We start from the raw sequence: 23769 nt of genomic DNA, 5'->3' as shown, positions 1-23769 counted from the left end.
GGGGATCAGGAGACCTGGGTTGTGGTCCTAGCTCTGCCACTGATGTGCTGTGTGACCCTAGATGAGTCACTTCCCCTCTCTGTGCCCATTTCCCCTCCCAGCTGTTGTAATTTCTGTTTAGATTGGATGCTCTCTGAGGCAGGTACAGTCACTCACTATGTGTTTGAACTGTGGCTAGCCTCATCTGGAGCCTCCAAGTGCTAGTGTAACGTAGATAATAATCAGGTTAAACAAATGATAAGAGCCAGAGTTATACTGTGTGCTTCCTAACAGCCTGCTCTGAGCTACTGGGCAAACATGTCCATTTCCACATGGATTTAATTGACTTCACTGGCAAGCTCCACTCAGTTCCAGTGTTTTCAGTGACCTCAGCTGGGGTGTAATAGATGTAATACAGGAGATTCACTGTAATGTTGTTGTTTGTTAAACTATTACTTTTAAAATCTTACCATACAAAAGATTGAGAGAACTTCCAAGCAGGAATGACTCTGTGACTTCAGTGAAAATGTGTTTGTCCTTGTAAAACGAATTGTGGAACTCTTAATAGACAGCTGCCTTGAATTTTTACCAAGGGATGTAGTGGATGAATCAGTAATCGGATAATGTGATCCTATTTATCTTTAGGCTTTCTTGAAAGCTGTCGAAGACTTTCTTTTGTTACCCAGCTGGATTGGCATATTGGAGGTAAGACACATGATTTAAATTTGTAGATTAATTCAGCTGCATATTATCCTTCAGCCTGGGGTTTCTGACAGTACGACTTATTTGCGCTCTCATCTGTGCATCCAAAGTCAAGGTAGCAAATGTTAATTTTGTAATGGCTTGTTGAGAGTTAAAATAAGATAGCTTCTGTGTTACTGCTCTGAGAGATTCCATAAGGACTGGCAAAAAAGTATAAAAAATGAGGTTTACAAAGGAATGGGCAATGTCAGTGAAACAGGTATTTAACAAAGATTATTTCTACATGGAATTTAGCCTACTTGGTAGTTTCTTCTTGAAAGTGGCCTTGTAAAAGAGCTAATGTATTCCCTGAATATGGATATTTATAGGACTTTTTAAAAGCATTTGCCTTTTTCCGCATTTTAAATTGTATCTTGTGCCTGGGAAGCCATCTCCATATTTACAAAATGGATACAGCACAGGCAACAATTCTTCCCGACTAACACTCTGGGAAAGATCACATTTGAACTAGGAGCTGAAAGGATACTTTCATCTTCATTCCTGTGCAGTGCTTGCTCTCAGCTTTCCTTTTAGTTATGCTGGAGTAAAACCTTTGGTGGTGTTCTGGATTTATACCCATGAAAGGAAGAACAGAATTTGACCCATGTGTGTTTTGATAGTTCTGATAGCTTAGTTTCTCCGTCTGTGTATCTTGTTGCTATGATGTCATAAACCAGTACTATGACATCACTATGTGTTGAAATGGAAATGTTTGTAGTGTGTAACAAGTTGAAGATTATGGACAGAGCTTCAGCTAATGTAAATCAGCATAGATCCATTGATTCTGACTATGTATAAGCTGAGAATCTGGCCACATGACTTTACTGAAATGTTAAGGGCCCACTCCTTCTGTCCTTGTTCATGTGTGTCATCAAATGAGTAAAGACTATTCACTGGATTAAGAGTGTGCAGGAGCTGACCTTTGGGTGTCATTCTTTGCAGTGCAGAGAGATGCTAATGGGAAGTGCTCCAGAGTTTCTCAGTGTTTGTCAGGATCAAGTTTTAAGGAGGCAGGAATGTGGGATTGGACATTAAAAAGGGAGGGGGAGTGGATGGGCTGTGACAAGTCACGCTGTAGTAGACTCTTAAATGGCTTTGGTGAAAGATGTGGAAAGCCAATGGATTTAAGTTCTTAGGCTGAAACTTGGCAGCTTTCTCCAACATGAAAGCTTCTCTTGAAAGAAATAACCAAATGGATTTAATAAAATATGTTTTAAAAACTATATACTCACTCTGAGATATTGTATACCAAGCTTCAGCCTGGAAGGATGCTTTCCAGCCAAAATATACACCTCTTGAAAATAGGTATTTGTTAGGGGAGTGCTGATGGAACTCTAATGATGGCCAAGATATATTTAAACTCCTGATCTGATGATGGTGGTATCTGCTTGTTGACTTAGACACCAGTCTTGATGCATGGAAACAAGCATTTAAATCATTCCCCAAATAACTTCTTTAATGCAAGGCTTGATCATGCTTGATGGTGAACATCATCCATTCAACTGATGGCAATGGGAGTCAAGGTTCATTCAGCACCTCTCAGGAGAGTCTCGGTACTTCGCAAGATCAGTCTCTGAGTGATATTAAATCATGCAGTATTTTTACTTTGTGTGGCCCTGAGAAGGGGAAATAAGATGTGCCATTAACAGAAGCTGGACACACTTACGTGATCAGTAGGAACAGGATTTTAGACCAGCGCTTTGCTTTATTATTGAAATGTGTTCTTTTTTCAGACTGCTCCTGTGGTTGGAAGTTTAATTGAAACAATTGACAATGTGATGGTGCACGTGGTCTGCAATCTGGGACGAAACCGACTCCTAACCGTTGAGGGCTCATCAACTGTAGCAGGTAAGATGAAACAGCAATGTTCAGAACATGTCTTCACTGCAGTAAAAACCCCACAGCACTGAATCTCAGAGCCTGGGTCAGCTGACTCTGGTTTGTGGGGCCTGAGCTGCGGGGCTAAAAATTTTGCACCATAGGTGTTTGGGCTGGAACCTGGGCTCTGAGACCCACCTCTCTTGCAGGGTCTCAGAGCCCGGGCTTCTGCTCAAGCCTGAATGACTACAATGCAATGTTAGAGCCCCACAGCGCAAGTCCTGAGAACCTGTCAGCTGACACTGGCTAGCCGTGACCAGGCTGCAGGCCTTTGATTATAGTATAGACCTATCTTCAGTTGCCTTCTAAACTGGCTGACTGTAATAAATACTACTTCGCTGGCTGCTCCTAACTTGTCAGTGTGGGGAAGGAAGTTGAAATGGATTTTTTTTCTTTCTTTTAATCCAACAAATGGAATAAATTGCAGAAAGATGATTATACAGTTAGTTTAGAGAAAGGTAATCAGCTTGATTTAACAATCCAGTTTCCTTTTACTGTTGGCTTTTGGGGGGATGGTCTTTTGGGGGCGCTCGGTGGGTTGGGGGGAGAATGTGAATGCTCCTGTATATAATTTCTGGATTTAGTTTAGTGATATGTGAACAGTTAAAGTTCTGCCTAAGCCTTTTACACAAGCCTTTGAAGCTGTAAGTGTCTGAAAGCTACAGAATTTAAATTTGGGGACAAGAGAATGGAAGGGCGGGACAAATTTTCATCTATCTTGCACCTATTGCAAGTCCTTCATGGAGTTGGCGGCTCTCTCATAATATGTATATGTACAGCATCTAGCACAGTGGTGCCCTGATCTCAGTTGACCTTTAGGTGCTACAAAGAGAGCTAGATGAATAATTGACTTTTTTTTTCAGTTTGGCAATTCTGAAAAATCAGGAAAATATTCCATTCAGGTGGAACTGAATTATAAACTTTTAGCCCAGTGGTTAAGGCATTCACTTAGGATGTGGGAGACCCAGACTCAAATCCCTGTTCTGGAACAGACATGAAATAGACTTTTCTGATTCACTGAAAATTCTGTAAAAATTCTGAGTGAGTGGTGATAGGGGTGATGGCAGAAACACCCCCATGACCACCTCAACTTCCTGCCTGTTTTGTGAACAGCCAAAGCTATTAATGTCAAATTCACAAATAGCTGGGGGTTGACGAAAGGTGCATTTTTTTTCATTGAATAAACTACTTGTCCAACACATTGCCCAGCATTAGCTACAAATAATTGATTAGTTCTGGTATTCTTCCCTATTGCATTGTGAGCTACATAAGAAAAGAGAAGTCATGAATCACATGCAAATTGTCTCTTACACCACACGGTCCTGGTCACTGACATTCTAAAATTGAGCAATAAGATTCTAAAATAATGTCTTTAAAATGTCAGGGGGAAAAAAGAGAGAGGTATCAATCAATTTTTCTTACCTCAGTGCCTCGTTAAGCTCAGTTTGTGCACATTGCCAAATGAGCCATAGTATATTAACACTTCATAGACTACTTTTTCCACTCATAAAGAAGTCAAACTTCTTGAAAGCAATTTTATTCTTGATGGGAATGGGGGATTACTCTCCTCCCTACCCCCCCTAAACAGCTGGCGTTTTACAGTCAAGATTTGCAGTAGCTATTAAAAGAGTAAACTCTAGTTCTGCAATCAATTAGGTTGTAAATGTTGTTGATTTTATCATTTTTTTGTTTTTTTTTTTGGGTTATTGTACAGATTACTCTTTGGTCAAAATGGCTCCTCAGACTTTGAATTTGTCTCACTACCGCTTCCCATCACAAGGACGGAGTTATATTTCTATCCCCAGTGAAGCTTTTCATAACAAAGGTAAGGGCAAGATTTGCAGGGAGGAGTAGAATGGTGGCAGCTAATCCTGACAGTCAGTCACTCCAGAAATGCTCTTGCATGGGGACAAGGGATTTTGGTTAGCTCTGCATTTTCAGTACTGTTTTAATGTTACTTCCTCTTGTTTCTAAAAACTCGAGTAATACAGCTAGGTCATATATATTACAACTATTTAATCTTGGCACTATTTTACATCAGGGCAACTTCAGTTCCCGGAGCTAATGTTTTTATCTTTCTAATCACCAGAACTGGTGGTTTTCCTAGGAATTCTAATATCAAATCAACTACTTATTTCAATAAAGTATAAACTTATTCTGTCTTTTGTGCTAACAGTTTCCCAAAACACCTAGTGGAATTAAAGAATAAAGTGACAGAGCTAAATAGCAGAAGGAAAGAAAAACGAATACCCAGGGCCAGCTCTAGGTTTTTTGCTGCCCCAAGCAAAAAAACTTTTTTGGTTGCCCGCCCACACCCCCCCTGCTGCCCCAGCCCTGGGCTCCCCCCTGCACACATCCCCTGCTGCCCCAGCGCTGGGCTCTTCTTCCCCCCTCCCTACCTGCACCCTCCTGCCGCCACAGCCCTGGTCACTGATAACTCGCTCTCAGGGCGAGTCATTCAGCAGGAATTTTGGATGTGCACAAAACACAGACAGGATTGGTTCCCATGTGGTTACAGAACTGCAGTAAAGTGGAACAATTTTCAGCTTGTGTGATTGGAGGATATCTGGATGCATATTATAAGACTGTCCTATATAAATGAGGAAAAGTCGAGGTACCTTTATTATTCTTTTGTTCCACTCTTTCTATGGGGAATTTGCCAATGCAATATCACTGTCTTCCTTTTAAACAAACAAACAAAAAGGCAATGGCTGTTGAAAATAGCAATTCCAGTCCTAATAACCACTGGGAAGCATTTCTTGCTCAATTTTATCCTACTTTTTCTACAGCAAGTTACAGTGGATCAGTATATTTGATTTGGGAGAAATGAAGTAACAGCTGCCCATACTGAGCTTGAGTACTCCTGAATTTTGAGGGTGTTCAAATCTGGAAGGCAGGTGCTGGGTGTGTGTGTGGGGGAGCTGGGGGGGCTGTGGGCTCCGGGGGAGCATGGCAACACATATGCAGCAGCGTGTCTGGAGCTGCGCGGAGCCAGACATGCTGGTCTGAGTGGCTTCGTAAGGGGGTTGGGGGGGTGGAGAAGGGGTCAGGGGTTTGGGGGGGGGCGGGGGGGCAATCAAGGGACAGGGAGCAGGGGGGGTTGGATGGGTCAGAGGTTGGGGAGGCAGTTAGGGGACAGGCAGCTGTTGGATAGGCATGGGAGTCCCAGGGGTTTGTCAGGGGACAGGTAGGGGGTGGGGTCCTGGGGAGGAAGTTGGGGGGGGTCTCAGGATGGGGCAGTTGGGGACAAGGAGAATGGAGGCTTAGATAGGGGGTGGGGTCCCAAGGGGCAGTTAGGGGCAGGGGTCCCAGGAGGGGGCAATCAGGGGACAAGGACCAGCAGTGTTTAGATAGGAAGTGGGGTCCTGGGGGGAAGTTAGGGGCAGGGATCCTGGGAGGGGGTGATCAGGGGACAGGGAGTTGGGGGGGGAGTTGGATGGGTTGGGGTTTCTGTGGGGGGCAGTCGGAGGGAGTGGATGGTGCCAGGGTGGGGCTTCCCTCCCCCTGGAGTGTCGTGTTTTTTGAATGTTAAAATATGGTCTCCCTACCACTCTCCACTCACAGCACGCTGCCACATGAAGTCCCCCAGTTCCAGGGCTGGATTTATAGGCAGGGAGCTAACCAAGGAACTACAGCTCCCAGAGCCCCCTGTTGGTTCTCAGCTCCCAGGCTGCCCCTGCAAATGGGCTGCCCAGGCAAGTGCTTGGTTTGCTGGTGCCTAAAGCCGCCCCTGGAAATATCTATACAATAGGCTTTGGAGAAAAGGCGAGAAGGCAAAATGTAACTGCAGATCTGAGTCTGGATTTTAATAACCTCAAGGTTTGGGGTTGGTAAAAAGTGAGGATCTTGTTTTGGGCCAAACAAAACATGTGGCCAAATTTTTTAAAACAAGAATGACCAGAATTAGGTTCTTATGTCCTGCCTGTAGCTGTGCAAGCAGAGCCGTATCCCAGCACTCTTCCTTTACCCACATCCTAGCTTTTTAAAGCTCATTTTGAGGCAGCAGTGTGCAAAATCTCCTCCCCTCCTCCAACTTCAGGGACTGAAATTTCAGGTGCTTTGTTTACCTGGATTCAATGGGACCACGTGTCAAACCCCTCCCCTCTGTTTGTTTCCCGCTTCCTCCATCATAGAGGAGTAGAACAAATGGAACAAGTTGAAGGTGTGTTACAACAGGACTTAATCCAACGCTCACTGAAGTCATTTTTCATTAATTTCTGTGGGGTTTGGATCAGGTCCTTTGCAAGGAGATCACTCAGCAGTTCCTCAGAAGGTGACCTCTGCCAGGATTGTTTCAGGGAAAAGGGCTCAGAGTCTGGGTGGCCTGTTAGGACCTTAGCAAACCTTGCACCATCTGGGATTCCTCCAGAGACTTTTCTGCAAGGGCTGGTTGGTCCTCTTCAATACAGTGTACAAAATTAGTTACTTTATATAGCACAGTAGTTACTGAAGTATTTCCCCACCATGTGTGAGTTACTTGATTTATGATGACAGCTTTGTTTCCTTGCACTGGCAGGGAGCTCCTGCTTGCGATTTCTCTGAGTTCTGCGAAGCTTGAATTATTGAGAGCACAACACAACTTGAAATAACAAAAATACCACACGAAAAGACCTTTCCCCGTACCACTTACAGCTTCTCCCACGATGTGGCATTTTCTTATGGGACATTATTGTGTCCAGTGGTTTGGACTGAATCCAAACTGTAAGACCTTTTAACTTGCATCTTCCAGGGAGTTAGAAACCATCTAAAATCTTATTAATGGCATTTTCAACTAACAGGCCACATTGCTAGGCTGTTCAAATGAGCTAGCCTTTAAAATGTATTCCGCCTTTAAGCGACTGACATTCTAAATACTTGGAACCCATCAGACCAAGACAATAAAGGACAATTGCATGGCTGACACTTGTAAAATGGGCATCTGTCTTTTCACTTAAATGTTGGTGAAGCTGTAAATACTTCATATGCAGACAGCAAACAAATAATAGAAACAAAAAACTACTCATCTGTGTTTAAGATGCCAGTAAATGTTGCTAAAAGTCAAGTAGTCCTTCTGATTATTTTAAGCATCCCGGATGCTCTGGTATGGCCACTCTTAGCTGCCTTTTGTTCTGAGGTGACTTTTTTTTATAAAGGATGAAAGATTAATTTAACAGTTTAACTCTATACTTTCTTGGTGAGGTAGATGTCAGGCTTCCTTTCATGATTTCTGTTCCAAACATTGCACAGCAGACTGCAGATTGCCTTCTAATTTCTTTGTGGGAGCAACTGGAATTCCCATTAAAGCAAAGGTGTGAAGGTTTGCAGAAGTCAGGATTCTAAATTAATGTGAAGTTTCATACCTAGGTGAGGAAAGTGTCTCACTCAGGGCTGTCACACTTAAGTATAATCTCTCCTATTGATTTTGTTCACAGCTTGGGTTACCATTGTGGGCCTTTTTTACCATAACATGCACCGTTTCTTCCGGAACATCAACCCTACAGACACCAAGTAAGTATCCTACGCAGGGCGTCATTCAGAAAAGGCTGGGGATGGGGAGGAGGGCAAAGTTATGTCAGCATGGCTTTTCTGCCTCCCTGCTGAGGCCGTAGCTGCCTGTGGGGAGGGGTTAGTGAGTTGGTCCCATCCTGGAGGAGGGTGGGGAGGTGGTAGGGAGAAGGGTGGAGGCAGTCACGGGTGTGTGCCTCCTTTATGGCTGGCCTGGGGCAGGGACTGGGACCCAGCTCGCTCTGCACTCAGCTCCAGCCCTGGCCACAGCTGCTGCTTCCTATCCAGCTGGTGGAGAGAGAGGGTGGCAACTGTCCCCCTGCCCCATAGCAAACGATACCCCTGATCTTAGAACTGTCCATGCTGTAATAGTGTGATGATGGCCCTAATGGGATACTAAGCACAAATGGGAACAATTGTTCTTTGCAGCTGGTGTATCAGACATCATGGGCCGGATACTGGTCCCCTTGGAGTTTATCCATTAACTGTAGGGGTGGAATAAAGCCCTTTGTTAGGCATGTGTTTCATGCTGGGGATAAAACCTTTTCTTTGGTGATTTATCTGTCTGTCTTCTAAACCTCTTCTGCTACATGCTTGGCTGATCCATCAGAAATTTATATTGTAGATTCATATATTTAATCCTTGAATTAATGCCTTGTATGGAACTTAAATTATGTTTTTTTTCTGCTGTCTCAAAAAAAAAGTGACATTTGTTTGTATTTAAATAATGCAGCAGTATATAACCTCTCTCTCCCTCCCAAAAGTGCTATGAATTTTAGTCCCATAAACCTGTAAACTAATTTTGCAATAATAAATCAGACAATACATCAAAAGCCTTTTTGTTTTATACACTGTGCCAATGAAATCATTAGCAGATAAGTTCAAATAAACTAGGAGCAATATACATCTCAGAAAGTCAGTTTCCCAGGGAATTTTGCAAGGCAGTGCTTGTCAATCATTACATTAGCCTTTTAGGCTGGTCATTTTTTAACTCTCTGCTGATTAGGGCAGCGATTCTCAGTCTCTCCCATGCCAGGACTCCCTGCTATAGCAGAAGAAAATTTCAGGACTCTAGCTTCAGTCTATTTCAGGGACTTCTTCCTATCTAGCCATGTACAAGAGGGGGTTGATTGCACCCTGCTGAAACCACTTGAACGCCCCTAAATTAGGACCAGTTATGATCATGCTGAAGCAATGTTAACATGATCGCAGAAGAATTGTATGATTTCCTACTCAGTTTAATTTTATAAAAAAATACCATGCACCCTTCTTGCTGCAAAAAATAAATTAAATAAAGGTAGTTCACTGGAGTATGTGAGAGAATTATATCAGCAGCATGCAATATTTCTTACTGATATGAAGAAATAGAGGCAATAATTTGAGGGTTTTGCTTTTCAAGATGTATGTTCACTATAATTTATTAAGGGAAATAGACCATAATTTTAGCCTCCCACAGAGAGAGAGAGAATTAATGTGGTCTTGACTCACAGGTCAAAGATTAGCGAGGATAAAGACAGTGTGTAAATACCTTCAGCCTAAAATCACTGAGTTCTGGGGCATGTTCATGATTTCATCATCATCAGTCTTGGGCTCCGATCTTGCACAGGGATCTGTCAGCACAACAGGGCCAATTTTGCCATTTTTAAGAACACTGAGTAGGTCTGTATTCCCATGTTTCAACTCCTGCAGAGAGAGAACATGACAGTCCAGGACCCATTCTTACTCCCGTTGAAGCATGTAGAAGATTTGCCACTGATTTCAGTGGGAGAAGGATCAGCCCTGAATGCATACTTTTTAAGGAATGCTTGGTTTAAAAGTGGCCTCTAGGTTTCTAATATTAACCTGAGCTACCTGAAATATTTGCAGTGTATCTAGTATTACAGAATCATGTCTCTAGCGCTCTAGATGGTTTGCCTGTCCAGAGGCCTGTTTTGAAACTTAATAATCCAAGGAATGCTGCCTTGGCAGTTTTCCTTTGTGGAACAAAGCATCAGATATCTGAGGAATGCCTGAAAAATAAGTGTGCAATTCTTTCTCCCTTGGTTTACTTTGGTGCGCTTTGCTATTGCACCTTTCTGGCTTAAGTCTCACCAAAATAATCTTTTCTAATGATATTTTCCACAGAGTAGTTGTTTTAAAGACACTCTTTGAGGGTTCTTTAGCCTCAGACTACTTGGGCACCTATAATTTACAGTCTCTCTGGTTTCTTCTCCATGACAGAATTTCATTATCCTTGTGGCATGCATCGAAATTTTTTTGCGCTTTGTTGCCAGATGACTGTTCTATTTTCAGACCGTCTAACCAGAGCTCTCTGGAAGAGTCACTTTGGTTCTTTAAGAAGGGAATCAAAACCTAAAGAAGCTTCGGGCCTGACTTTGCTCTCAGTCTTACATTGGTGCAAATCTGGAGTAACCCATGGAAGTCGGACAGGTTACAGGCCCTTCATCCTGTAACATACATTAATATTAGACAGCAGGGCTGGCACTTCCATTAGGCGACCCTAGGCAGTTGCCTAGGGCACCAGGATTCGAGGGGCGGCATTTTATGCGTTCCCCCACAGGACTCACGGGAGTTTCCACTTCTGCTCCCGTCGTGCTGCCGAAGAAGGACCTTCTGCCTACTTGCCGCGGAAAACAGCGGCAGGCAATTGAGCAGCTCAATGACTGCCGCTGTCGCCTGCGGCATTTCAGCTGAGGGTCCTTCTTCGGTGGCGCGATGGGAGTGGAACCGGAAGCTCTTGCGCGCCCCATGGGGAGCGCACAAAATGCTGCCCCCCCAAATTCTGCCTAGGGCACCAGAAACTCTGGCACTGTTCCTGTTAGACAGTGGTTCTGGGGAATGTGGTGGTATGGAGAGAAATGCCAGATTCTTGTTTGTTTTTAGGTTTTTTTCATATGTATCCAGATTCATTAGAGTACTGCTCTGGGCCTTGTATTGCTGCATTACAAAATACTAAACTGAGTTAAATGATAGGCTGTAATATGAGATGAACTAAAGCACTGGGTGTGAATACATTGAACATTGGGGAATTCAGCATACAAAAGTCCAGGATCCAAATACCCCGAGACTTTGGAGAAGCAAGCTCAAAATTCAGATACACATCTGGATCCAAACTTCACATTGTGAGCCCTTCTCTGACTATAACTCTACATACTCTGAGGGGCAAATTCTGCTCCCCGTTGCATGCATGAAACGCCTACTGAGTGCAATGGGATCAGAAATAATCCCTAATGATGTTAATATCATCTAGAGGTTATAGAACATAATTAAATCATATGTCCTGCAAATCTAGATGAGTTTCTGTCTCAGTCAATCCCAGCTGTGCAATTTGATGACATCAGTTAATGTCTGAAATGAATTCTTCTTAGGGCTCAGCTACACTTGCGAGTTATAGCGCATTAAAGGAGCCCCAGGCGCACTAGCTCACTACCCATACACACTGGCAAGGCCCGTAGAGCGCTCTGACTCCATGGTTAGAGGGCTCCCGATACTCCACTTTGGCAAGTAGAATAATGTTTGATGCGTCCCTGCTGGAGCACCCCAGCGTCAGTGTGAACAAGATGTTGCATTACTGCGCTCTGATCAGCCTCGAGAAACGTCCCATAATCCCCTTAAATCAAGTGGCCACTCCTGTCATTGTTTTGGATATGCCCTTTGAAAGCTCCGTTTCTGACAGCTGGCATGCTTATCTGCTCTGAGACAAAACAGCCATTACTGTGGAATGCTGTGTGTACGAGAGAGAGGTGGAGGGGAGAGGTCTGCTTCTGTCTGAACTTATAAGACAGCATGCTGACATGCTCTCAGCCCCTAAAAACCCACTCTCTCTCCCCCCCACATACACAAAACACACTTCCCTCTCACACTCCACCGCACTCCACTCCCCAATTTGAAAAGCACGTTGCAGCCACTTGCATGCTGGGATAGCTACCACAATGCACTGCTCTCTGTGGCCGTTGCAAGAGCTGCTAATGTGGGCATGCCAGTGTGCTAGTAGCTGTCAGTGTGGACAGACTACAGCGCTTTCCCTACTGTGCTCTATGAAGGCTGGATTAACTCAAAGCTCTCTACATCTGCAATTGTAGCCATGCCCTTAGTCAGTATGAGGAAAAACACCAAGAAACCACTGTGGTATAAGTTTTTAAAGAAGTGCATTTTTCTGATGGAAATGAGATTGTGATGTGGAGAGTAACTTACATGGTTCTTGTAAGCAGCCAAACAGGCTAGTGTGTTTTGCTTGGTAACCCAAGCTAATGAATAGTAAGTTCATCGTGCATTTTCATTTGCCATCGTAACTATCACTCATCTGTCTGCATGATCTAATGCTAAGGAGTGAACGATGGAAGATGCTCTGCTAATGTAAACAGTGCTTGGTCTTGATCAATGGGACTCTTTTTTTCAAATTTATGTGAGAATTCTACTCTGACCGAGTGGATCTCAGCTCTTCCTATATGTGTAGAGACCCAGATTTAAGATCCACCAAGAGCAGAATTTTGCCCAGCATTTTAACTGAACATTAAAAAAAAAAAAAAAAAGTTTGTTTTATGTATGGTCAAATTCACCAGGGCTAAAAAAATTCTTAGCTAGCCAGCTTCCTAATCATTACATAGGAATAGAGCATCTGCTCATGTAAGTATATCAAATTTTCTCTACAGCAGAAAGGTATCCTCCAGTTACTCAGATTCATCATCATGCATTTGCGTGAGTCCATCCTGTAGTATAATTGTCTATAATAATCTAAAACACTTTTAAAAAGGCTTATAAAGAGCAGTAAAAGAGATGAGTTAAGCTTAGTAGAAACAGAACAAAGGAATACCGATGGTAATATCTAGCTACTAGAACTGTTCCTGATCCTGTGAGAAGATCTTCATGGGCTGATCCTAGTGCCCATGCAAAACTTAAATGGGATGGGATATGCCATGGTCTGTTTACATGGACCTAATTGCAGGACTGGGGTCTTGATTTTGATGAAATGGGACTGAGATTACTGTGATTCTGGTGTCTCATGTATATATTTGCTTATGATGTACAAGAAACATATTTACAAAACAGCAAATTATTAATGGTACAGTTTAATCTTTTAAACAGTTTCATGCAGATATGTGACTCTGCATCATCCATATTAGAGCCATATAATGAGGAAGGTTAATAGTTTCAGTGCATTGATCTAAGGTTAATTCTATTGTACATGTGTAGCTTACCATGAGATGATCTCTCTCTCTCTCTCACACACACACACACACACACACACACACACACACACACACACACACTCTCTCTCTCTCTCTCTCCCTCTCCCTCTCCCTCTCTCTCTCTCCAGCACAGAGAGAGACCTGTGGAGGATGTAAGTTAAATGCTGAGCCACATAACTCAAAAAGAAATAAACTCTACTTAAATGTGTTCTGCTGTTTGTTACAGAGGGTCAGATTGCCAGCTGTTGTAAATTGGCATAGTGTTGTTGACTTCCATGGAGCTGTGCTGCTTTACATCAGCTGAGGGTCTGGCCTCCTCATTTTAAACTAAAAAATAGATTAATTCTTTGTTGTTACACTGACTTTGTAACTGTTTCAGAGGGAAGAGGGCACACTGATCTGTATTGCCACTCCATTGATTTAACTTGAGTTAAACTAGGGATGAATTTGACCCAGCAGGTTTGCATTCTCAGCTCTTACTCTTCTTTAGCAGGCAGAGACAGCATTTAATACACAGCTCACCAGCCAGGGCTCCACCTCTGCAGCTCAGCTAGGGTCCTTCAATTTGGACCTTCAGCCTATCCATGGAACTTGGCCCTAACTCACTGAATTCAGAGCAGCAGGTGCATATTGAAGGAGTAACTTTCTCCTGCCCGAACTTAGATCAGCCCATAATAGTATGAACTGCAAATGCTAAAAGGCTGTTTTGCCCACTTCCTGATATTTTTTGCTCTTCCTTTCCAAGGATTGCTGAGGCTGCTGCTTATAAAGGCTACATGATCTCTGCAATGAGCTATATTATTTCCCTGAAGGTGGAGCCACCACCAACCTTGTCTCATAATCTGTCAGGATCTCCTCTTATTACCATTCGGCTCACCCATAAATTGGTAAGTGAAAATGAAATTTCCAGTTTACACTCTTACCATGACTAATTGTTCCAATCTTTTTGCATTTGTGGAGGTTTCGCTTCATTGATGTTGATATGGCTATGTTAGTGATAACTCAGCTGATAGCTATGATTGCAAAATATAGTTTGCATTTTTCCCAACTGCCATATTTCAGGGACTGTGTCTGTTTGTATAGTGCCACAAAAGACTGACTAGTGACCCCGTTAATAAGAAGGTTAGGTAACAAATATTGATTTTGATTCTTTGGGATATATTCTGTTTATGTATGTATATAACTTACAACAAGTGCCATATGATATGAATTACTGCATACTCATTGAGAAAGGGATATCTTTGTGATGATCCAGTGGGTGGGTTTGTCATTTCTTTCTTTCGCGGTGGCAATGTAGAGCAGTTTGTTCTGAAGGCAGAAGAGTGAGTGTGAAAAATGCAGTGAGCACTGACTTACTCAAGAAAGCATTGAAGAATATTGTTGTTAGAGAGAAGTGGAAAATGGAAAAATGTGAATTTCCATTTTCCCGCATTTTTTATTGAGACTTCCTTTAAACGGACATTTGCCAGCCAGCCATAAATGTAAGTTTTGCCCCTCCCCCAGTTGCTCTGTTGTAGGTGCATGGAGCTAGAGAGAAAAAGTCTAAGCACGTGAATCTGAATAGAAAGTTCTGAATGATGTCCTCAGTGGCCTCTGAGAGACAGGCACTTCTAGGGTGAGGGCTCTGGCTGTTGGTTTTAAATAAATATGTCTTGCTTCATTCATTCAGGTACCCCTGATACTTTAATATGACGATTCACAAAGAGCCCATTAAATTGCCCTGTATTTTTTCTGTATTCCATTTGTCAATCCTGGGGGAGGACCAAGATACTGATGCATGGATAGAATTGTTTCCTTTATCATTTGTTTCCTTCTCTGGTTTGACTGTTAACTCAGGGCTGGTCTACACTACGGGGGGAAATCGATCTTAGATACGCAACTTCAGCTATGTGAATAATGTAGCTGAAGTCGAATATCTAAGATCGGATTACTCACCCGTCCTCACCGCATGGGTTTGATGTCCGCGGTTCCCCCTGTCGATTCCGCAACTCCGTTGGGGTTGGTGGAGTTCCGGAATCGATATAAGCGCTCTCGGGGATCGATATATTGTGTCTAAATGAGACGCGATATATCGATCCCTGAGCAATCGATTTTTAACCCACCGATACGGCGGGTAGTCTAGACGTAGCCTCAGTTAACCCAGAATACAGAGTGTATGAATATCTAATCCAGTATCTAATCTAATACATGGTTAGTGAACTTGCATGTCAGCGATTATTTCAGGTAGAAGGAGCAAGCATACACATAAGACAGTTAGTGTACACTCACACACTCTCTCTCACACACACGCACACACACACACACACACTTATATTATATAATATATTATAATATAATATTATATTATATATAAAGGCAAGTGGCATTGAGGTAATAGGAGATATTTTACCAAAATCTCATTAAGCACTTGCATATTTTTTGTACCTGCAGTTTTCCTGAGCATGGCACTGACCTCTATTGTAATGCTTATCTCCTATTGGCTGTACAGCTTTTCATTACAAGGATAGGTTAAACACCTTAGCACTGTGAGTCAGCTTCTGTAGCACAAAATTCATTGCTGGCAATTTGGATGCTGGGAACTGCTGGAATGAAAGGAGTACTGGTTTGTACTTTGTGTGTAACACTGTGTTCGGGAATCTTTGTCACATATAGGAATGAAGTCTGAGGATTTTTAATGTCTTGTCTGTTTGGCAAATTATAACAGCGTGTTTAACTGTTTTGAGCTACAGGCCTATACTCAGGCATGTGTCAATTTTGGAAGTTAGAGGACAGAGGGGGTTTCTTTTTATTAATGATAGAAACATGACTCATCTGCCGTTTTGGATGAAATAAGGAAGTTCCAGATCCAAAGGTACTATAGTTAAAAGTGAAAGACTCTCTGAGAATTCGACCTTATGCCTCGATATCATATCTGGGGGTTGCTCAAAGACTTTCATTGCTAGATGTTAGTACCAAGAGTGATGCAAGAAGAATGAGAAGGTTTCTAAAATTCATCAGTAGAGCTGGGAGAATTTCTTCAGCCAAACTTTTTTCAGCTGAGAAATGCAGATTCAGGTCAACTGAAACATTTTTGTGAATATGGCTTGTATTCGCCAAATAGTTTTGATTTAAAAAAAAATCCCCAAAAAATCAAAACATTTAATTTTTGAAAATTTTGAAATGCACTGTTTTGATAATTTTTTTTATTCATTTCAAAGCGCATTTTAGGTTTGAGTTTTACCATGATTTTATTTTTAGTTTTAAAAAGGTACCCCAAAACAAAATCAAGCATTTCAAATTACTAAGCAATCATTTGTAAGTACCTAGATGTTAGTAGGTTTCTAATTAATAGCCAACATGGATTTGTCAAAAACAAATCATGCTAACCAACCTAATTTCCTCCTTTGACAGACTTAATGGCCTAGTGGATAGGAAGAAACAAGTAGATGTGATCTGTTTTGGTTTCAGTAAGGCTTTTGATACAGTGCCACATGACACACTCGTCTGGATGAAATTACTATAAGGTGGATACACAACTCGTTGAAAAAACATACTCGGAGAATAGTTATCAATGGTTCGCTGTCAAACTGGGAGCGTGTATGTAGAGGAGTCCTGCAGGGGTCAGTTCTGGTTCCACTACTATTTAATATTTTCACTGGAGTGCATAATGGAGTGGAGAGTACAATTATAAAATCTGTGGATGACACCAAGCTGGGAGAGGTTGCAGGCACTTTGGAGAACAGGATTAGAATTCAGAACAACCTTGACAAATTGGAAAACTGGTTTTAAATCAGCAAGATGAAATTCAGTAAAGATAAGTGGAAAGTACTACATAGGAAGTTAAAAAATCAAATGCCCAACTACAAAATGGGGAATAACTGGGTAGGTGGTAGTACTGCTGAAAAGAATTTGAGGGTTATAGTGGAACACAAATTGAACATGAGTCAACAGTGTGGTGCAGTTGCAAAAAAGACTAATGTCATTCTGGGATATATTAACAGGAGTGTTGTATGTAAGACGTGTGAGGTGGTGTATCCTGCTCTACATGGCACTGGTGAGGCCTCAACTGGAGTAGTGTGTCCAATTCTGGGCACCACACTTTAGGAACGATGTGAACAAACTGGAGAGAGTCCAGAGGAGAGCAACAAAAATGATAAAAGGTTTTGAAAACCTGACTTATGAGGAAAGGTTAAAAAAACTGGGCATGTTTAATCTTAAGAAGATTCAATGGAGGACCTGATAAGTCTTCAGATATGTTAAATATGTTATAAAGAGGACGGGGTCAATTGTTTTCCATGTCCACTGAAGGTAGGACAAATGGTAATGGGCTTAATCAGTAGCAAGAGAGAATTAGGTTAGATATTAGGAAATACTAAGTAGTTAGTCTCTGGAATAGACTTCCAAAGGAGATTGTGGAATCCCCATCACTGGTGGCTTTTAAAAACCACTTATACAAACACCTGTCAGGCATGGGTCTAAGTTTACTTGGTCCTGCCAGAAGATTCTATGATTGGACCCGAAACTAATTTTTTTCCAACTTCAATGAAAACATTGAAGCAAAAATTTGTTTTTCGGTGAAGCCAAAATGAGTTTTTTTTGTTTTTGTTCAGCCACCAAACTAAAAAATCAGTTACTCACACAGGTCTAATTCTTGGTTTCATGGAGCACCCCTGGAGGCAACTAGACTGAACTCCCGCTTGTCTCTTTTTGACAAGCTTATGAACAAAGATTTTTCAATGTATTACAGCTGGGAGAGAGAAATCTGCTCCATTGGATGGTTTGGGATTGACTCTTAATAATATTATGTCAAATTTACACAGTTTGCAAAGAAAAAAGCTGTTTAGTTTTATCTGTCAGCATGGCAAATTTAACCAGGGATCAGAATCTATTGAGTGACCCCTGAAAGGCTTCTAGTGGAGCTGTGAATGGCAGGTCAGGTATTCTCATGATGCATTAGTTCTGAAGATGACTCTGGGGGAATATCAGATCCCAAAACAGTCCTTTCCCCGCCACCCGTCATGACTTCTTTAGATTTGAGGCAAGTATGAAAATGTTTACATATTGTTGTAAACTGACCCAATTCCCAATCCCAGACAATCCAATGGAGCATATATGTCTGACCCTACTGTAATGCTTTTACCTTATTCAATCCATATGTTCTAAGTTTTGCAGAATACTTTTATACCCTCATTTTCAAAATCTATCTGTTCATATGGTTGTTGAAAAAGAGAGAGAGATCAGTCCAGTTGCCTCCATGGGTTTGTCTTGGCTTCCAAAGAGAATTCCTTATTATAGATTCAATGAAACCCAAAGGGAGACAGGGCTGGAAAGAAGATAATAGTTTGGTTTGGGTGGGGTTCAGATTTGAAGTTCTGAGTAAATTTGAACATTGGGCACAGCCCAAACTGAGAAGAGAGATTATGCATGTCATTCCTCATTACCCCAACATCATACGTGATATTCCGAGCTCCAAAAACCATAAAATAACAAAACTAGTTTCAAATACTTGCCCTCTGTGTGACCCTATCACTGCATATTCTGAAGTATAGCAACTGCTCTCATGCCTCTTGGTTTCTTTTAATGATGGAGTATTAATTTTGCTGTAGGTCTCCAATATCTAAATTAGAACTGTCATGTCTAATTTGAATTAAGATTGTCACCTATTAAGGTTTGGACCTGAGTGCTTTGTTCTATTGGAGAAGGTCTGTATCTTGGATCTAAATGCTGGCGAGAAAAAAGGAGAAGGGAGAAATAAGAAAATAGGGGAAAAGAAGAGATTAGAGGTGGAGGGAAGGGATATTACCCATTTTTTTCAACAATTTGGATCCTATGTGTAAATTGACACCACTCCTATATTTGGCTCTTAACCGTTCCTGGAAATTTGGCCCTTAGCTTAGACTTCCCTGGAAGTTTTACTCTCCATCATGGCAATTAAAAACACTCTGTCAGCATTGCAGTCACATAACGATGTCCTCCACATTTGTCCACCTGATGAGAAAAGGACCTGGTCAGGAAGGTTTCTTCACTTGAGATTTTCTGGCATTTATCTTCACATGGTAAACATTGTGGGAATTTGTCAAGAATGAGCAAAGAGAAAGCAGGGTGAACAGGTGACTCCTCTCTCTTCTCAAAAACTGGACCAAAATTTCTCATCTCCTAGCCGGGGTGTTGGAACTAGGGATGCTGGAGGAGTGGCAGCACCCCCTGGCTTGAAATGGTTTCTGTCATACACAGGGTTTACAGTGTTGCTCAATGGCGTTCAACACCCCTAGTATAAAAATTGTTCCAATGCCACTGCTTCCTAGCTGGCTAATATGGGAGGGGAAACATCTGGTGCCAAGTGAATCAGGTGAATAAAATCCACCTGCTTTCCTAAATTACTTGAAGTTTTTCAGAAATTTCCAACTGGAGGAAAAATTTCCTAACTGGAGAGTAAACCATGGTGTTTCTATCCCCCTCTAGTGGTCTCCCCTGCTGATGGGTGTCCTATAGTACCTCTTGTTAGCACTGCCTTTCCCTCACCATATTATGATGTCCATGTCATTGCAATGAACAATGCCGACAACACAGTCCCAAAACAGACTAGTTTATTGCTGCATCCCACTCTCTCGCTTTGTAAGTCTTCTGAGCCAGCAGCCATTTTCACTATACTGTAATTAACAAAGCTGTGACACACAACCACTGGTTCTGACTTGAACTCCAGGAAATTTCTAGTTAGGATTGTTTTTGAGCTTCTTTTGTATTTGATATAACAGCAGCTCAAAACTAGCTAATCAGGCTCCTGAGAGCTTAGTTATGTGAGCCTCTTGCAACTAAAATGATGTTTAACTCTGCTAGCTATGACAATGAAGTTTTGTGCAAAAACATTTTGATCCTGTGAAGCTTGTGGTAAAATGGAAAGCAAACTTTTTCCTATCCTTGGGTATGCCTAGTTTTTCTTTCTCTTGTGGATTCATTGTTTTGTTTTTATTATGAAAGTTGTGACTGGTGATCACATGGTAGGTCCTCCAGGGTCAGAGTAACCATGGAAAAACCTTATAAATCCAGGTGCAATAATGCAGATCTTAACTATATGCACTGTTCTTGTCTTGGATTTCCCCTTCACAATATTAAACTCAGCTGAACCTGAATCTCAGGGTTAAATGACATGAACTACAATTGATTAAAAACCCATTGTGAACCAAACCCGGCAAGAATCATACAACTCTACTCAAGGCTTCCCTTAAAAACTCGTCCAAACTTGGAGGAAATGTGTGGACACATGAAACTTTGTTACTTCTATTGTTCAAAGCATGCTGCTGCTTCCAGTGTGATAAATGCATAATTTTTCATTCAGTGTGTGAATAAGTTTAAGGCCAACTTTCTAAGTTTTAGAGGCAGAAGGGGCACTTTAGGAAAAAAAAAAAACTTGGATACAAGTTTCAAAAGGAGTTCCAGTACAGTTTAAAACTTTTGTGGGCAAAGCATTGTAGCTTTGCAGGATGAGAAAGAAGATCTTTTTGTAACTTAATAACTGGGATTTCCAGCTGGATTTAAAAAGACACTTAGGGTATCTGGATGGCCAATTACCATTCATTTCTAATGGGTGATGGGTTTCAAACCCCTTAGGCAACTTTTAACACTCTCGGTCTTACTCTACGTATAGTGCAGAAATCAGGATCTATTGTTTCCCTCTGCTGATTGGTCCACAACTGAGTTTTCTTTATTTGACAGTGAAACTTTTTGCTTTCCCAGGCAGGGGAGCTGTGGCATCCCTAGAGTTTGGTTGCACGCAAAATAAAATACATTCACATTGGAACTTTGTCCTGTTCTTTTATTAGTGATGTCTGAAATCCAACTGGAAACAGTGATCTATAGATTCAACTGTCAATACAGTCTGTTTTTTTTTTAAATATTTGAAACTTTAACTAAAAATAGGGGATAGCTGACTAGTTTTTGAGTGTATCCTTAAGGTCTGTTATAATCCTCCACAGCAGTGTATATTTAGGTCTAGATTGTGTCTTTAGGCAGAGCCAGCTCCAGGCACCAGCTCAGCAAGTAGGTGCTTGGGGCGGCCAACAGAGAGGGGCAGCACATCCGTCTCTTCAGTGGCAATTTGGCAGTGGGTCCCTCACTCCCTCTCCGAGCGAAGGACCTGCTGCTGAATTGCCGCTGAAGAATGAAGTGGCGGCGGTAGTGCTGTAGATCGCAATTGCAGTTTTGTGGTTTGTGTTTTGTTTTTTGCTACTTGGGGTGGCAAAAACCCTGGAGCCGGCCCTGCCTTTAGGCACAGCCTGGGGCAGAGGAAAGGTGTGTAAGTTGCAGCATCCCTGGGATAGCCTTGAATGTGACACAGAGACTCACTTGCTTCTTCCTTGTTCCCAGTAGTAGTAATTTATTGTGGTCTATACCACTAGCAAACTAGTGCCTGCCTCCACCTATGCACTGGCTCAGCTATTCTGGGCAGCAATTGGGGGGGTGGAGTCCAAACTCTGCCAACTCTCTGCCCATCTGGAGTGAAGAGGGGAGTAGCTCCACTTGCTTGTACAGACCTCCATCCAAGGTTCTTGTTCCCTCTTTCTACCCTGCCTGGACATGTAGCCTGACTCATCATGTGGCCCATATTCAGAACTAAATAACTGGATATTCAATGCTTCTCAAATTAAAACCAAATATCATTCAGTATGATCTCTTGATGTGGTCTTTCTGGAATCTAAACTCCATATATTTGGTGGCTAGTATTTCTGTATACTACTGATATGTTGAAACTACTTGCAACAGATCTGGTGTGATTGTAGAAGCTATGGAAAGAAATTCAGTCTGTGTCACTTTTATGTAAATGTCAGAAAAATATGCTGCATAAAGCAAGGTTGAATTGCCAGTGTTTAATATGAAGAACAAGTTTATTCATTTGCATGAATGAGAGTTTTACAGGAGTAAATTGGCTCAAAATGTAAAGGATTTTTGTGGTGGTAGTGCAGTAGCTTCGTGGGACCGGTGCCTGGTCATATGGGATATGAATAGGAGGGACAATCTAGAGCAGTATTTCTCAGTCAGTTGGTCATGACCTCCAGTGGGGTCACAAAAAGCAATCAGTGGGAGCAGAAGGCATTGAAAATCTGGTTTAGTGGATGAAGCACTGTATTGGGAGTTAGGAGGCCTGGGTTAAATTCCTAGCTCTGTTACAGAGTTCATTTGTGATCGTGGGTAAATCACTTAATCTATCCTGTGCCTCAGTTCCTCAACTGTAAAACAGCGATAAGGCAAGTGTGTTGAGGATGAAATCTGTTAGTCATTGGGAGGTGCTCAAATACTATGGTGGCGAGCAAAGGCCACTTTAGCTATAGGCAGACTAGGCAGCTGCTTTGGGCAGCAGATTTCTAAGAATGGCAGATTGGAGGTGTTGGCTGGGGATGAGGAGTAGCTGCCAGCTAGTGCTTTGAGGAGCAGGAAGTGGTCCCCAGCCATGCTGTCAGGGAAGTGCTCTGTCCCACTCCCCAGCTGCTCCTCACCCCCCGGTGTGGGTAAGATCACAACTACAACCGTGGCTCAGATGCTGGGTGGCTTGGGCCTAGTCCTGGTAGCAACACAAAGGCCGCCAGGACTTCAGCCACAAGTGCAGTGATTTACCAGGCTCCATGCCAGGGCCCAGCCTGCACCTGCTGCTCTGTATCTGGCCTCCATAGACTCTGGTACCCAGACATCTGCTGGCCCCGCTCCAGTTGTTTGAACACCACCATATCCGGGCTGTAGAGGTGTTGCCGCTGTGTGGATGAGGAGCGCATGTGGAAAGGTGAGGGAGTTTCTGTGGGCCAGGCGGGGGATGTAGGGTGCAGGGGGGCATGGCAAGGAGTGTGGGCTGGGCTGAGAGTCTGGAGGGGAGGGGCTGGCAGTTGGGGGGGGGTCAGGTGTGATCAGTAAATTGAAAATTATTATTGACATCAACACTTTCCCCACAGAAAACATGAAACTCAGTGAAAACTACATTTTCTAATGGGAAGATTTTTCAATAGAAAAATTTCAACCAGCTCTATAAAACATTTTAGGTTCAGTGTACATATGCAACTTTCTTTTTGCTTTTATTTTGGATAAGAGGACTTGCTTATATTCAATTTGAGACTGATTATTTCTATTTAAAATACATAATAAAATCAGACTAGATGTAAAATGTTTGCAGGCGAATTCAGTCAAGCTGCAATATGAGATCTAGGCAATAGAGATATGTCCTGGTTGTCTGCTCTACCATTTTCCATGGGCTTCTATTTTTCTGCTTTTGATGTGAACTCACCAGAAAGCTATGGACCTTTGAGCATTGGATAGCTTTGAACTGAGCCAAACACCTCTGCTTATCTTTTCATATAGAATCAAAATCCTGTGAGTAATCTTTGGAAGCAAAGAAATTGAGCAGCTATAATTATAGTGACTGCTTACCCCTAGAGAGAGCCATGGTAAAGAATTGTGGATAAAAGATGCAAGAGACTCTGTTGGACTGAGCTAGCTGATATACTTTTAACTCAATAAAAAGAGCACTTGCCTTGAA

General features: G+C 42.2%; 1 protein-coding gene across 2 annotated transcripts in view; it reads left to right on the top strand.

Moving 5' to 3' along the window:
* ADGRD1 (adhesion G protein-coupled receptor D1) overlaps positions 1 to 23769 on the top strand; it is a 249784-nt gene that overhangs the window by 31991 nt on the left and 194024 nt on the right. For both annotated transcript variants that reach the window (XM_050923502.1, XM_050923503.1), the window contains 5 exons: positions 625 to 684; positions 2454 to 2568; positions 4313 to 4423; positions 8010 to 8085; positions 14017 to 14158. In XM_050923502.1, the coding sequence (XP_050779459.1) occupies positions 625 to 684; positions 2454 to 2568; positions 4313 to 4423; positions 8010 to 8085; positions 14017 to 14158 (504 nt within the window). The remainder of the gene's footprint in view (positions 1 to 624; positions 685 to 2453; positions 2569 to 4312; positions 4424 to 8009; positions 8086 to 14016; positions 14159 to 23769) is intronic.

The sequence above is a fragment of the Gopherus flavomarginatus genome, chromosome 15 (genome assembly GCF_025201925.1).
Source record: "Gopherus flavomarginatus isolate rGopFla2 chromosome 15, rGopFla2.mat.asm, whole genome shotgun sequence".
In the NCBI taxonomy this organism is placed as follows: domain Eukaryota; kingdom Metazoa; phylum Chordata; order Testudines; family Testudinidae; genus Gopherus; species Gopherus flavomarginatus.
Note: the sequence above shows the minus strand (reverse complement) of the source record. Positions and strands in the feature narration are given on the sequence as shown.